The 16,754-nt window shown below is 35.5% G+C and overlaps 2 protein-coding genes and 1 long non-coding RNA gene across 3 annotated transcripts; 2 read left to right on the forward strand and 1 right to left on the reverse strand.

The window, feature by feature from the left end:
• The first annotated feature begins 1,818 nt into the window (after window positions 1–1,818).
• Window positions 1,819–10,328, forward strand: LOC128549474 (uncharacterized). Its single transcript, XR_008367737.1, has 6 exons — window positions 1,819–2,183; window positions 7,631–7,755; window positions 8,539–8,684; window positions 8,894–9,010; window positions 9,441–9,609; window positions 10,256–10,328. It is a non-coding gene; the product is annotated as an uncharacterized LOC128549474 (long non-coding RNA).
• A 575-nt stretch (window positions 10,329–10,903) lies between these two features.
• On the forward strand, window positions 10,904–12,345 carry LOC123539509 (zinc finger protein 22-like). Its single transcript, XM_053526118.1, has 2 exons — window positions 10,904–11,092; window positions 11,756–12,345. Exons 1-2 carry the CDS (start codon window positions 11,011–11,013, stop codon window positions 12,007–12,009), a joined length of 336 nt encoding a protein of 111 aa, XP_053382093.1. The 5' UTR covers window positions 10,904–11,010; the 3' UTR covers window positions 12,010–12,345.
• A 113-nt stretch (window positions 12,346–12,458) lies between these two features.
• Window positions 12,459–15,675, reverse strand: LOC123545436 (zinc finger protein 22-like). The gene is made up of 3 exons (XM_053527494.1): window positions 15,664–15,675; window positions 13,370–13,562; window positions 12,459–12,706 (listed from the first exon to the last, which is right to left on the reverse strand). Exons 1-3 carry the CDS (start codon window positions 15,673–15,675, stop codon window positions 12,459–12,461), a joined length of 453 nt encoding a protein of 150 aa, XP_053383469.1.
• Between the last annotated feature and the right edge of the window lie 1,079 nt (window positions 15,676–16,754).

Genomic DNA, 16,754 nt, shown 5'->3' on the forward strand with positions numbered 1-16,754 from the left:
AACGTTACTTCTTATAGACAGCGGCAAGCAAAGTATCCATGCACTGTCTAAAAGAAAGGAGTCACAGCTACCAGCAAAGCGGTGTCTTGTAGTGCTTGCCAGTCGAAGACCCATATAAAGTGCACTTGATACATCACATCAAGGGACTTGACAGACTGCCGAGCAAAAATACTGAGGCGGGGTATGCATGCATATCCGAAATGATTATGCATTTAATGTTCGAAACGAAGTAGGCCTATGTGAACAGTCTGATGAATTTTTATTCATAGAACTGTTTTTATCGAAAACAAAACCAACTGTTGTCATAGGTCACCTAAGCAAAGTAATTCGAAATTTTTTAGATCATTTTATGGAAATACAGATGAACCTACTTGTTTTAGAATAAACTATGTCGCAGAAAAAATTGTCCATAAAAGGTCAACTAAGCTTAATGCCTTGAAGAGCACGGGTTAAAATGGTATTCCGTCTATAAGTTTATTAAAAATGGGGCAGATGTCTTTAAGATTCCTATTACTTTCATTGTAAATATGTCTATTGATTCCGGAATTGTTCCTGACGGCATGAAAACAGCAAAGGGTTTTTGACCTATTTATAAAAAGTCTTCCCCCTCTGAAGTAGGTAACTATAGACCTGTAAATATTCTCAGTGGTTGTTTCTAAAATTCTGGAGCTTTTCTGTATATAATCAGTTTTCTGAATACTTACATAAGAATTTCCCTTTTATACCAGTTTCATTCAGGTTTCAGATCCAAATATTCTACCGATACCTGCCTTATAAATCTGTTAGACTATATTAAACAGAATAATTCTAAAGGTTTATATACTGGCATTATTTTATTTGATCTTCAAAAGGCGTTTGATACCGTCAATCATACTATCCTTTGTAACAAGCTTACAGCTATGGGTGTTCAGTCAATAAATTGGTTTAAATCTTATCTTACTGGACGAACTCAGATAGTTAATATTAACAAAGTTTCATCAAAATCTGCCGATGTCTTACGTGGAGTCCCCCAAGGAAGTATCGGTCATGTAATACCTTCCCAAAGTATTTTCAAATATCTTGGTTCACGTATCGACATGTTTTTAAATGGGGAGAAAATAGTAGATTCAATAGTTAGTAAGGTCAATGCACGGGTAAAAATTGTATACATACACTGTAGATCTAGTAATTTCAGTATTCAAACAAAGAAAACGTTGACACTGATAGGGCCTATATGGGCAGATTCCTTAAATTGTTTCTGGTGCTGTTATTAGTCTGCCCACATTTAGGCCTACGGTTGTGATTTCTAAAGCATCTGCGCACTTTTACATACGGATTGAATCTCCAGCTCAAAGATATATCCACCCACTTCTACGGTATAATAAGGATATATATAAAAGACCTATCTAGATTTGACTTAGCAGACGACGGTAAACAGATCTAGCGGTATATCTAGATCTACTAGATTTGGTAGTGTACCAGATTTGGCAAAACTTTGGTTATAACAAAGAACTATAAATACATTATTTATAGCTCTTTGGTTATAACAAAGTTAACAATCAACTGATCTGCACTGGAATGAGAGAACAGGCAAATGTAACAAGTATTATTACGATCCATATTCTATTATCGGATAAGAGAGATTTAGCTTTTCTGTTTTCAACACAACTGTGTTGATGCTGATCGGTTGTGTGACTGTGTGACTACAGCGATACGGAACGCCCAGTATTTATACTAACCCAAATATGACGTCATAATTTCAAAATGGCTGACATTCGCTGGCAGTTGCTCTACGTCAACTTTTAAGCATGTTTACATGTAAATAAGGGTATGACTGCAACTAATAATGAATTGTAAAACTATTTACGGATAAGTGCTATCGATTTAACCAATAATAGAACTTTTATGAAGTTATTTATGAAGCAATAAGCCTTCGATGTTCGTACATAGAACTTTCGTACCCAGTGCCAGGCAAGATCAAAAATTACAACAAGGAACAATTTCAACAAATGTCTGGATACCACAATATGATTGTAACACGTGAATTGAAGTCAGACACCTTACTGTACCACCATGCAACAGTATCATCTATCTTCCGTAACCGCCGAACCCCTTTCGGTGACGTAGACGTTGTTCGTCAGTATATAGATAATTTTAGTGATAGAGCAGCCCTTTTTTATGGTTTGGCAGATTCCCTAGAGAGCGTACATATTCGTCCAGAACTGGTTCTCTAACCAAAATAAATAGAATTTTATTTCTATGCATAATGCTGCCAAAATCCACTTTGTTTCTTGGTAAATGTCATGCATATTGTTCTCTTAATTAATTTTACCGTGCCCTTTCGGTAACGTAGACGTTGTTCGTCAGTATATAGATAATTTTAGTGATAGAGAAGCCATTTTTTATGGTTCGGCAGATTCCCTAGAGAGCGTACGTATTCGTCCAAAACTGGTTCTCTAACAAAAATAAACAGAATTTTATTTCTATGCATAATGCTGCCAAAATCCACTTTGTTTCTTGGTAAATGTCATGCATATTGTTCTCTTAATTAATTTTACCGTGCCCTTGCATTTATCTGCGTTTACTGTCTGCCATATTGTTGTTGTTGTAATCTTGACTGCCAGAAATGTCGAAACCCAACTGGTTCAGCAGTGGTATGTTCAGGTATAATCCACAACCTGGCACCACAGAGTTGGAATGATAAAAACTCGGGGCTGACGATTCACAGATCGAACCATGGATTACCAGCAGCAACGAACATAATGATACAAAAATGCAAGGCTGTTATTTTTGTACTTCTTTCTTTATGGAATCTAAACTTTGCAGTTCTCATAGTGCTCAGTTAATAGTTTTGACCTATAGATGTTTAATGTTTTGCTCATTAATTAAAGTAAGGTTTCGCGGGTGGACTTGTGCCATTCTTGCAGATTAACGATATGATGTCGATCATTAATATCACAATATTAAGTAACAGTTTCGCACTTTTTGATAAGAAAATTTTATTTGTTGGACAGAAATTTCGTATCTAACTTTTTATTGAATTTTAAATTTAAACTTAAATGATAAATGTGACAGATTTCATATTAATTTTAGTTTGAATATAAGACCAAATGCTAACTCTGCCTAAGACATTTGTTTTACATCCGGTTTAGAATCTGACAACGCGTAATCGTCTTAGATGTGCAAGAAAATTCATTGAAGACATTTAACATGTTTAATGGCTTTGATTTTAGTTTTATTGACAGAATTTACATATTGCATGTATTAATGAAAAAGATCGCGATCCAACGATCTTGACAATGACGAAATATCCGTACTCAAACTTTGGTCAAACTTGTGGATATCCGAGTACTCGCAGGTTTTTTCTACCATGCTAGCCCTGGCTATTAAAAATTTTAATAGCCACTTTTTTTTCAGGGGAAAAAATAATAGACAAACTTGGCGTGTGCGTAATTCGCATGCGCTTTTGCATTACAATGTAAAATATAAAACAGGGTTTATAACTTTTTTTCCCATGAAACACTTAAACACATTTTATTTTTCAGTTATCATTTTTCATGTCTATCATAGGCTTTGAATAATCATAAATTTATGCATATCTTCAGTTGTTTGTATTCAGATGTCACTAAAAATACCATTTTAGTATGTGACACAGTCATTGTGAATTCTTGTCAAGAATTAGTTTTTGAGATGAAAGTCAGGGCTTAAGCTAGGCTAAAATTTTAGGGAGAAGTGACAAGATTTTTATAGGAAAATGTGGAAATATTTTAACACCATGACATGCAAGTTGAAAAAGGCACTAAATATGCTTAACATAATGTTACTATTTTTAGTATTTCCTGTCTTTGTTTAAGTTTCTTTGTTTGTTTTGGGTTTAACGCCGTTTTTCAACAGTATTTCAATCATGTAACGGCGGGCAGTTAACCTAACCAGTGTTCCTGGGTTCTGTACCAGTACAAACCTGTTCTCCGCAAGTAACTGCCAACTTCCCCACATAAATTATCAGAGGTGGAGGACTAATGATTTCAGACACAATGTTGTTTATCAAATAGTCACGGAGAACATACGCCCCGCCCGAGGATCGAACTCGTTTAAGTCTACTGATTTAAAGTAAATAACAAATACACTCAAAATATCATTGATTCTGTTTTCCTATACTCACACTGGCCATAGCTTTCGCAGAAGCGGTGGTTCCAACGCAGTGGCCGTGGAGGATTTGTCGCAGAAGCGGTGGAGAAATATGGCCGATTGACTATATTTACGCTTTCAACGGTACTTTTTCTAACGAGTGTTTCACGTTTGACTGAAAACAACCAGTGAGACAGGAGCCCACATGTGTATTCTTCCAGGCAAAACCAGGCACAAACACTTGTTCAGTGCAATTCTTTGTCTTTAATGTAAACACTTCTGTACAGTTTGATGAGGGACTGCCATTTTTTGTAGAATTTATATAATAAATGGTAAAATCTTGTATAAAAGAACCCCTGAGCACGTTTGCATCAAAATGTAAGTATGACACTGTCAAGAAAAAACTTTTTCTCCGTAATCGGTGATTTTTCATTGCAAGCATACCAAATAGTCAACCAAAATCATTCCAATGCAGTGTGCGGTGGGTACAGTTGCAACGCATTACGGTGGATCTTGTTTCCTTAATGTTCGCTATTGACTTTAAATTGGAGTAAACAGTATTTTCCCAGAATTTTGATTGGGTAGGCCATGAAATCACTTTGACATTAGGTAGCAGCAGAAACTGAAAGTGTAGAATAAATATGACATCGATTTGCACATCCGTAAATACATAATATCAAGTGACAATATAATTTTCTAATTTGATCACATGCAACTTCTGCATCGTATGATAAACATAACTGACTAAAAACAATTACTAATATGTAGCATACCAAAACAAAATGCCATTGAGCAGCTGTGTTACTGGAGTTAAGACTTTTTACAAGTAGGCTAATTTACCTCTTCACAATATCCTTTTTTTTTTTAGACGTTTAACACAGCATCTTAAAGTGTCCCAAAGGGAAAAAGTTTAGATTTTTTTCTTAGTGACAAGATGAGATTATTTGATTGCCCTTCGTCCGTCGTCTGTCCACAATTCTTTGAACACGACCTGATTTTCAAAAGAATTTTAATTCCTGAAGGAGCCGAAATGTTCACCTTATGAACATGATGGCCATGACATTTTACTTTCGACTTTAACTACATTTACACACAAATTAAGTCACAATAAGATCTCGGATCCTATTGAAAACCAGCTAGATTCCATCATATGTTCAAGAGATACAATCAGACTAAAGTACCTGATTTTCTAAACAAAGATCTGAGAACAACACATTCACATTCGTCTTCTGTATGTTTTGGATTTCCAATATTGCTAGTTTTATTTTCGCAAATCTATTTTTATAGAAGCTAATTTGGGAACATAGCCTAAACCCCCAAAATTGGGAATTTTGACGCGTAAATGTTCCAAATTGGGAAATATTTAGTCCCATAGGATAAAGTAAGGATGTGTTTAAAGACTTTTCTCATACACTTATTTCACATTTTAGAACATCTTTAACATACTTCCATTACAAAATTGTCCATAATTTGGTCAATTTTTTTGGGAGTTTTTGATGATTTTTTTTTTTCACAATGTAGATTGGGAATTTTTGCACTCATTTTGGAAAAAAAAAATACTTTTGGCATTGGGAATATAGCTGAATAACGGCTGTAAAAACGGCCGAAAAAAACCCTGACTCGGATACCCGTTACAGTCCTAGAATAAACACGTGAAAACTCACTGTCCCGTTTTTAGCTTACCTGTCACATAGTGACAAGGTGAGCTTTTGTGATCATCTTTCGTTAGTCGTCAGTCCGTGCGTCCGTCCGTCAACTATTTCTTGTATGCACAATATTGGTTTCTTTTGTTGTTATATTTTAACCAAACTTGCACACAACTTGTATTACCATAAGATCATGGTTCCTTTCTTGAACTGGGCCCGATCCCATTATGGGTTCCAGAGAAATGGCCCCTGAAAGGACCAGAATTTTGTTATTTTGACCTTGTCTGCACAATAGCAGCTTCATTTATGATTTGAGTTTTACCAAACTAGCACACAACTTGTATCACCATAAGATCTTGGTTCCTTTCTTGAACTGGCCAGATTCCATTATGGGTTCCAGAGTTATGGCCCCTGAAAGGGCCAGAATTAGCAATTTTGACCTTGTCTGCACAATAGCAACTTCATTTATGATTTGAATTTAATCAAACTTGCACAAAACTTGTGTTGCCGTAAGATCTCAGTTCCTTTATTGAACCGGCCAGATCCCTTAATGGGTTCCAGAGTAATGGCCCCTGAAAGGGCCAAAATTAGCTATTTTGACCTTGTCTGCACAATAGCAACTTCATTTATGATTTGATTTTAACCAAACTTGTAAGTAGACCAATCCGTTTCCGGATTATAACTAAAGAACACTGGGGCCTAGGATCATGAAAGTTGATAGGAAGGTTGGTCATCACCTGCAGATGACCCCTATTGATTTTGAGATCTGTATGTCAGAGGTCAAGGTCACAATGACCCTGAACAATTAAAGGGTTTCCGGATGATAACTCAAGAACGCTTGGGCCTAGATTCATGAAAGTTGATAGGGAGGTTGGTCATGACCAGCAGATGACCCCTATTGATTTTGAGGTCAGCATGTCAAAGTTCAAGGTCACAGTGACCCGAACAGTTAAAAAGGTTTCCAGATGATAACTCAAGATTGCATGAAAGTTGATAAGGAGGTTGGTCATGACCAGCAGATGACCCCTGTTGATTTTGAGGTCAGTAGGGCACAGTGACCAGGAACAGTAAAATGGTTTCCGGCGATAACTCAAGAACTCTTGGGCCAGGGATCAGGAAAATTGATAGGAGAATTTATCATGACCAGCAGATGGCCCCTATTAATTTTGAGGTCATTTGGTTAAAGTTCAAGGTCAGATTGGCCAGGAACAGTTAAACGGTTTCTGGAAGATAACTTGAGGTCAATAGGACAAAGGTCAATGTCACATTTAACCAGAACAGTAGAATTTTTGTTTTACAGTGAGCAAATAATTTCTGTTCCTTGTACAATTACTGAATGCATCAAGGGGGGCATTTCGTGTTTGATGAGCTCTTGTTTAACCTTTAGCCTGCTGTTACCAGTGTCGGCAAGTGATTCTGCCTTTGTGACCAGTGCATATAGTCTGTTGGTCAAGGAATACCGATCAGTTAAGTCAATATTGACTGTAACATATTTTGTAGACTGTGTGAACAATAAACCTTTACCCTGCTAAATTTCTAAAATGGACTGGTCTGTCATTCAATCTGGGCAGTAACATTTATAATTCAAAGGGGTGTTCACTGAAAATTCATTGATAGCATAGCGAACAGTGCAGACCAAGATCAGCCTGCACATCCGTGAGTTAGGGCCACGTGTTTGGCACATGTTCTCTGTGACATTATTTTATTCAACCTCTGTTTCATATGCGGAATTGCCAGTTGCAGAGAACAAGTTGTACTGATACAGAATCCAGGAACACTCACAGGAAAGGTTAAATTTCTGCTGGCCGGAACACAACTGAAATATTGTTGAAAAATAGCATTAAACCTAAAACAAAAAACAAACAAATCTTTTGCAGTGCAATGTGAGAAGTGACAGTAATGCAGAATACCTACAGACCTTGAAGAGAAATGAAGAGATACAGCGCTAAATTGTTCAACATGGTGTGTGTGGGAAACATAGTGGACAGAAAGCATGTGACAGGTAAGAAGATCATTTACATTTAGAGCCATTTTCCTCTAATTCAGCTGCAATCTGAGTTATAGAAAAGCTGAATTTTCTTCTAAAAATAAAACAAATTTTACAGTGAAAGGGAGGTAACTCAGTTTCAGAAAAAGAACACTAAAAGGTTATATACCAATAAAAGAAGTTGATTCTGTAACGTAACACTTGTGCACCTGAAGTTTATCTTAAAACACAACATGATTATGACAGTTCTAACATTTTTATATACTACAAAGAGCAATGCACAGTAAGTTAAAAATGTTTGGTCTAATTTCACAGATATAATCAATATTCAATTAGCCTTTTGAAACAGTTCTGCACTATTGACAACATTTCTTATTATAAATGTACTTCAGCCTTGCTTTTAACAATGATAATTGAGTTTTAGCGGGAGTGGGAGGACCATAACCTTTGCCGGTCACCTGGGAAGCCCCCCTCGACCACAGAATATATTGAGTATATATAGGATAATACAGGAAAACATTGCAGACACATTTTTTTCAACTTCCGTAAACTTAGTAATTAATTCACAGATGTATTTACACCCTGAAGCTACTGTAGAGTTGAACAAGTTTTGTCTGACTTCTGAAATGTACAGTTAAAATCTTAATTATCCGATTTTAAACCTAGGTATTACATTACAATCCTTGTTTCATATAAAATTGAGTTACTTCAGATCAATTTTGATACAGTTTTCTAGATATTCATTCCGTCGGAGATCTATTTATCACAACGTATTCATATTCATACATTTGCTTTAAGAAAATGAAAAGAAAAGATGGTGTTGAATGGTATGCAGTGAGTGCAAGTCATCTGAAGTCAGGGACCATCGTATTGCAGCATTCCAGAAAGCAGTCTACAGAATAAATACCGTACTTTCGTTTTCAAGAAAACATGCAAATATAAAGGTGAAGTGTATTATTTTATGAAAAGTGAAATAATGTCCATTTGGTTCTCTGTTATATTCAGTAGTGCCAAAAATGGAAAAAAAAATAGGATCTATTTATTTGGCACTTTTTTACCAAATTACAGCTATATAGCTAAAATTCTCCAGCTTGATTTTATTGTGATATATGTGCATCTAATTTGTCTGTGCACTTTATATTTCTTTTTGTAGTTTGAAGTAACAGTAACACAGAATGGCTGGAGACCAGTAACTTAAGAACTGAAGAGATGTAGGTCATTGTTCTATATGTTGACTGATGGAACTATGGTGCAGATTTGAATCGATAAGGTAGATCATTGATACATGTTTCCATGTAACCATTAGAGGTTACTGGCAAGCAACCTATGTGAATAAAGGTTCGGACCAAGGGAACTAACTTTTGCCGCACCTCTTGATATTACACATAGTTTGTTTTCAGACTCCTTTCCACATACTACAAACCTTCGTGTTCACTGATGCATGAAGACTGTTTTAAATCTACTTGAATGATTTTACCATTATCATACAACTTTACATTTATTGAAGGTAACTTTGAAATTCAAGTATATAATGTTAGGTATAGTGCTTATTATCTTTTATAAGTGTTTGCTGATGGAATGTCTGTCAGTCTGTCCAACTGCAGTAGATGATTTTCATTAAATTTGTGCTGTTTTAATGTGCATCTTTAGAACTTTGATGGATTTACAAAACGTTTTCAAAAAATTCTACTTTTTTGTAGGTGTGAAGTTACAGAAAAGCAGAATAGCTACAGACCATGAAATTTAGAAAATGAAGAGATGCATGTCTCTGTTCAGCATGGTGTATATGGGAAACATTGTGGGTCACAGACCTCTGTTCAACATGGTGTATATGGGAAACATTGTGGGTCACAGACATGAAATGGTTTGGTAAGTAAACCCACCATAAATTTGTATTTAGAATTATTTTCCAGTAAATCCAACTGCACTTCTTAAGCCGGATATTTTTTTAACTTTACAGTTGAAGGGAGGTAACTCAAATTTGAAAAAAAAAACACATACACACAAATGCCCTTGCTTAATTCTATTTTGGTAAATTATAGGGTTTGTTTTCACAGAATGTTTTACTAAAAACAGTTAAGAAAGAAATCAGGAATTTAGGTTTCTGTTCAGGTATAATGATATACTACACCAGCAGCCTGTTTAAAATATTTGATGGCCGAGATTTGATTCGTACCAGATATTTTCTGTTCTGTTCTTCCTCTTTCTATCATTGGTCCCTCTACCCTTATAATGCTGGACACAATTTATTCTGTCTTAGCAACCATTGCAAATCATGATCAGCATAAGCTGTCCTTGCAGTCTGATCAAGATCTGCTCTGTTCGCCATTCAGTCAGTATCTTTTTGGTAAACATCCCTATTAACAGTTAATGGTGCTGTCCAAATTGAAAGATAGACAAGTGCATGATAAAAATTTAGCAGGGTAAAATAATTTAAGAGTATCCGTAAATATATTCATTTTTCCTTTCTGTTCAACAAATTTACATTACATGCATTGATTTTGTAATTATTCAGATAACGCAAAATAACAGGGGAAATTAATTTCAAGGAAAATCAAAGTGACATGAATTTTGAACGCCAGTTATTTCAATAGGAGGATACTACGTCATCACGCACCTGCTAAAACGATCGTCCGCGGACACCAAAGGTAAACAAACCCGTCGCTCGGAAAGTAAAATTTGATCTTTATTTATCAACACTGACTTTTTGCAAAATCTCTTTCAGTGCATGGAAGAACTATATGTCCTATAGTGTCCCCGGTGTATATACTTTTCTAACAGTCCTTGTAGTTTTATAGATTACGATGTTTAAAATTTTTTTCTCAAAGATCCACTGCGTAGACGGACCCATAGATTTGCATGTCTGGCATAATAGCCGCTTATACAACCGTGCACGAGCTCGATCAATTGTCGTCGGGTCTTCCAAAATGCCCATACACTATCATCAACGTTCAAGTTTGTCCCGTGGTTATGTATTTAGGATGTTTTGAGAGAAAATTTAAAAAGATCCATCATGTAAACGGCTAATGAAAAGATCCACCATGTAAACAGGTGGTAAAAAATCGATCCACCAGGATGTAAATTAACCTGAACTTCCTCCTTTTCTTTTTTTCTAGTTATGCTGATATTCTTTTAATAAATATTAATTGTATATTTCAGAAAATGTTCGTCTGTGCTCTATGCGCTAAAGAATATAAAAGCAAGTCTAGCTTAATTAAGCACGAGAAGAGGCATGCGGGCGTTGGCAAGCATAAATGTCTTCAATGTGGTATGCTTGCCTTCTCCAGAAAAGACTTCGAGACGCACATAGCCAGGCACAGCAATGACAGACTATATGTATGCACCAAATGTGGTATGTAATTAAGCAATGGCGATTTCTTTTGTAAATTCTGTTAGTTCATTGCTGATTTAATAGCATCCGAAATATTATGACTGATCATCTTTATAAACATAGGTCATAGACCTATAAACGTAGGTCAGTCACAATTCATTACGTCTCGTGACCGAAACCCGGTCTCGTTTAGCTTTCAAAATAAAATCTCACTATTTTCACCTACAGTTTTGATTATTTATTTTATATACACATCTAGTATACTTATTATTTGAATGAAAAGAAATAAAATATTCCTTCAAAATCTTTTAAGTATGACAAGTTAAAATGACTTAAGTTTCAACATACCCAAAATTTGCTTCTTCACTATGCTAGATCTATATGCTTATACAGTTAGTTAACGGAATGGCAGATCTCAATTCCTAACAACAAAATTATTTTTAAAAAGTGTTTGGACATTATCATTAATTCCAGTTTCTGTGAAGACTTATCATTATTTAGACGCATTTGAAGTGATGATAAGATGCTAAAAATGTATTTTCAATGGTCCCCAAGTCGAACTGTTAAAATGATGCAATAATAATAACACCACACCTGTTCCCGTAGTTTGATTTAAGACTTAGTGTAATGATATTAGTAATGCTAGCGCAAAAGATACTTACATATCTACTTTAACCTTTTCAGGCAAGACATTTAAAACGCAAAAAGACATGCAAGATCACTCAAGGCTAGAGGATTCTGATGGGAAATATGAGTGTGACACCTGCGGGTCAAAGTACAAGAAGAAATCGGACCTAACGGAGCATGTGAGAAAACATAGTGGAGAGAAACCTGAAAGATGCATCGAATGTGGGAAGTGTTTCTGGTTCAAGAACAATCTCCGTAGACATTTAAAGACACTTGCAAAAGGACCGCAGGCTGGTACAAGTGGCATGTAAATGTTAATGCTGTAACAATGTGTGCCATTTTTAGCTCATCTGATTTTTTGAAGAAAAAAAATATGAGTTATTGTCATCGCCTGATCGGCGTCTGCGCCGGCGTCGGCGTTGCCAGGTTAAGTTTTATGTTTAGGTCAGCTTTTCTCCTAAACTATCAAAGCTTACAACACTTGTTCACCATCATAAGCTGACCCTGTACAGCAAGATACATAACTCCATCCTGCTTTGTGCAAGATTGATGGCCCCTTTTGTACTTAGAAAACATCAGTTTTCTTGGTTAAGTTTTACGTTTAGGTCAACTTTTCTGACCTAAACATAAAACTTAACCAGTGTTTAGGAGAAAAGCTGACCTAAACATAAAACGTAACCTGGCAACGCCGAAGCCGGCGCAGACGCCGATCAGGCGATGACAATAACTCATCTTTTTCTTCTTCAAAAAATCAGATGAGCTAAAAATAGCACACCTGCGGTCCTTTTGCATGTGTCTTTAAATGTCTACGGAGATTGTTCTTGAACCGGAAACACTTCCCACATTCGATGCATCTTTCAGGTTTCTCTCCACTATGTTTTCTCACATGCTCCGTTAGGTCCGATTTCTTCTTGTACTTTGACCCGCAGGTGTCACACTCATATTTCCCATCAGAATTATCTAGCCTTGAGTGATCTTGCATGTCTTTTTGCGTTTTAAATGTCTTACCTGAAAAGGTTAAAGTAGATATGTAAGTATCTTTTGCGCTAGCATTACTAATATCATTACACTAAGTCTTAAATCAAACTACGGGAACAGGTGTGGTGTTATTATTATTGCATCATTTTAACAGTTCGACTTGGGGACCATTGAAAATACATTTTTAGCATCTTATCATCACTTCAAATGCGTCTAAATAATGATAAGTCTTCACAGAAACTGGAATTAATGATAATGTCCAAACACTTTTTAAAAATAAGTTTGTTGTTAGGAATTGAGATCTGCCATTCCGTTAACTAACTGTATAAGCATATAGATCTAGCATAGTGAAGAAGCAAAATTTGGGTATGTTGAAACTTAAGTCATTTTAACTTGTCATACTTAAAAGATTTTGAAGGAATATTTTATTTCTTTTCATTCATATAATAAGTATACTAGATGTGTATATAAAATAAATAATCAAAACTGTAGGTGAAAATAGTGAGATTTTATTTCGAAAGCTAAACGAGACCGGGTTTCCGTCACGAGACGTAATGAATTGTGACTGACCTACGTTTATAGGTCTATGACCTATGTTTATAAAGATGATCAGTCATAATATTTCGGATGCTATTAAATCAGCAATGAACTAACAGAATTTACAAAAGAAATCGCCATTGCTTAATTACATACCACATTTGGTGCATACATATAGTCTGTCATTGCTGTGCCTGGCTATGTGCGTCTCGAAGTCTTTTCTGGAGAAGGCAAGCATACCACATTGAAGACATTTATGCTTGCCAACGCCCGCATGCCTCTTCTCGTGCTTAATTAAGCTAGACTTGCTTTTATATTCTTTAGCGCATAGAGCACAGACGAACATTTTCTGAAATATACAATTAATATTTATTAAAAGAATATTAGCATAACTAGAAAAAAAGAAAAGGAGGAAGTTCAGGTTAATTTACATCCTGGTGGATCGATTTTTTACCACCTGTTTACATGGTGGATCTTTTCATCAGCCGTTTACATGATGGATCTTTTTAAATTTTCTCTCAAAACATCCTAAATACATAACCACGGGACAAACTTGAACGTTGATGATAGTGTATGGGCATTTTGGAAGACCCGACGACAATTGTTCGAGCTCGTGCACAGTTGTATAAGCGGCTATTAAGCCAGACATGCAAATCTATGGGTCCGTCTACGCAGTGGATCTTTGAGAAAAAAAATTTGAACATCGTAATCTATAAAACTACAAGTACTGTTAGAAAAGTATATACACCGGGGACACTATAGGACATATAGTTCTTCGATGCACCGAAAGAGATTTTGCAAAAAGTCAGTGTTGATAAATAAAGATCAAATTTTACTTTCCGAGCGACGGGTTTGTTTACCTTTGGTGTCCGCGGACGATCGTTTTAGCAGGTGCGCGATGACGTAGTATCCTCCTATTGTATTTTAGGTATTGTTTTTTCTTGTTTAGTCTAAACCTTTTACTTACTGACATAAATTTTGAACGGCAGTTATTTTAGGTATTGTTTTTTCTTGTTTAGTCTAAACCTTTTACTTACTGACATAAATTCTTTTTATTTGTTTGTTTTTGTTTTTTTTTGTTGGGTTTAACGTCGCACCGACACAAGTTTAGGTCATATGGAGACTTTCTAGCTTTGATGGTGGAGGAACATCCCAAGTGCCCCTTCATGCATTATGTCATCATGAGCAGACACCTGGGTAGAAACACCCACCTTATGTAAGCCAGCTGGATGGCTTCCTCTCATGAAGAATTCAATGCCCCGAGTGAGGCTCGAACCCACATCGATGAGGGGCAAGTGATTTAAAGTCAGCAACCTTAACCACTCAGCCACGGAGGCCCCTTGACATAGATTCACTTACGAATATCATTGCATGAAATTTCATAAAAGGAAACTTTTTATAGTTTCAAGTTACAAGTTAGGAGTTTTAGATGATTATCATTAAATTGTAAAATTGCTTCTCATAATATATTTCATTCTAAACACTCTGAAAATGTCTCTTGTTTTGTAGTGTGAAGTAACAGTAAAGCAGAATGGCTACAGACAATTAGTTCAGAACTGAAGAAGAGATGCAGGTCTTTGTTCTATATGGTGTATGAGGGAACCATGGTGGAAATTTGGATTTCATGGCAGTTATAGAAATATCTAATAAGTAACCAGGTAATTTTTGTTAAGAATAATTTACCACTTAAAAACTGCATTTAGAGTTACATAAGAGCTGAACAGTTACCAATACTTTAAAAAGCAGCAACAAATGTCCAATCTTCTATAAAACAGATTTTACAATTGAAGGGAGCTAACTTAATTAAAAAAATACATACTGAAATGCCCTTGCTTTCATAGAAATTTTCACTTACAGAATCTTATCAGGTTTCTTGTTTTGGATTGAGTATGACTACACTGGTATTTTAAGAATTGATGGATGCTTCCATAATTACAGTAAATGCAGCATTATATTTTCATACCAATTAACCACTACCATACCGTATAATATTATTTCTACAGGTCTGTAGGAAAGTGATGTGTGTACCAGTCTGTCAGACTTTTACCTGTCTGTCCAGTCGACAAATTCGCAATAGATGCGTAGATTCTCAAATAATTTGGCAGAGTTTTCACAGTTACTAAGACAGATTGCAAAAGTTTTTGGTAAGTTTTAGTCGACTATACAAAGTGTAGAGAGCTGTCCTGCTCGACCCGGCATCGGTGTTCTTCTGTGTATGCACTTTGGTTAAAGTTTTGATGCATTTCCTCTTTATCACTGTAATTACTTGATGGATTTGTTTCAATTTTTAAATGGTGTTTGCTCATCACCACTCACATCACAAGGGCCATAACTCTCACATCAATATTTCACGAATAATCCCCCTTTTACTTGGAACGTTTTGATGCACTTTCACTCTATCTCAGGTATTACTTAATAGATTTGAATCAAATTTGAAATAGTAATTCTACCTTATCACCCATATCTTTTGACAGTCAAGGTCCATAACTCTGGTACCAATATTTCCTGAATTATGCCCCCTTTTACTTAGAATTTCAGGTTAGATTTTTGATGCACTTCCACTCTATCTCAGGTATTACCAAAATTACTAAATGGATTTGATTCAAACTTAAAATAGTTATTCAACATCATCACTTATATCATGTTACACAAGGGCCATAACACTTGCCACAATATTTCATGAATTATACCCCTTTTTATTATGTATTTCAGATTCAAAGTTTTGATGCTCTCAGAGCTCCAAACAAGATTTTAGCTTAAAGGGTATTTTACCACCTAGTTTTTTTTTTTCTCAAAGGGTATTTTACTCCTAGATATTTTTTCAAAAGCGTATTTTAGATTTTCTAAATAATCTTTCAGTATTTGAAATCATTTACAGGGTAATAATAATAACTGTTTGTATCATTTCCTGAAAATCATGTGCTCTGCTGATGTGCCTTTGTCGACCAATGCTGTTTTCCTGAATATTCTTGAGCCTTCATTCAAATAGTTTTAACATTTTGGTAACTGTAAACATTACATCTTACACTACATCTTAATTTCAGTTACTGTATGAGACAGCATTTATGTTTGTTGTACTTGATTACAAAAAAGATATGCTTGATTTACGATAAAATTGGATTACACACTTAAATCGAGTAATCTATGTATCCCATTTTTAGCTCATCTGATTTTTTGGAAAAAAATGATGAGGGTATGTCATCACTTGAGCGGTTGTCGGCGTCGGCGTCGGCGTTGCCTGGTTAAGTTTTATGTTTAGGTCAGCTTTTCTCCTAAACTATCAAAGCTATTGAAACTTGGAATACTTGTTCACCATCATAAGCTGACCCTGTATAGTAAGAAACATAACTCCATCTTGCTTTTTGCAAGATTTATGGCCCCTTTTGTACTTAGAAAATATCAGATTTCTTGGTTAAGTTTTATATTTAGGTCAACTTATCTCCTAAACTATCAAAGCTATTGCTTTGAAACTTGGAATACTTGTTTACCATCATAAGCAGACCCTGTACATCAAGAAACATAACTCCATCTTGCTTTTTGC

The sequence above is a fragment of the Mercenaria mercenaria genome, chromosome 16 (genome assembly GCF_021730395.1).
Source record: "Mercenaria mercenaria strain notata chromosome 16, MADL_Memer_1, whole genome shotgun sequence".
In the NCBI taxonomy this organism is placed as follows: domain Eukaryota; kingdom Metazoa; phylum Mollusca; class Bivalvia; order Venerida; family Veneridae; genus Mercenaria; species Mercenaria mercenaria.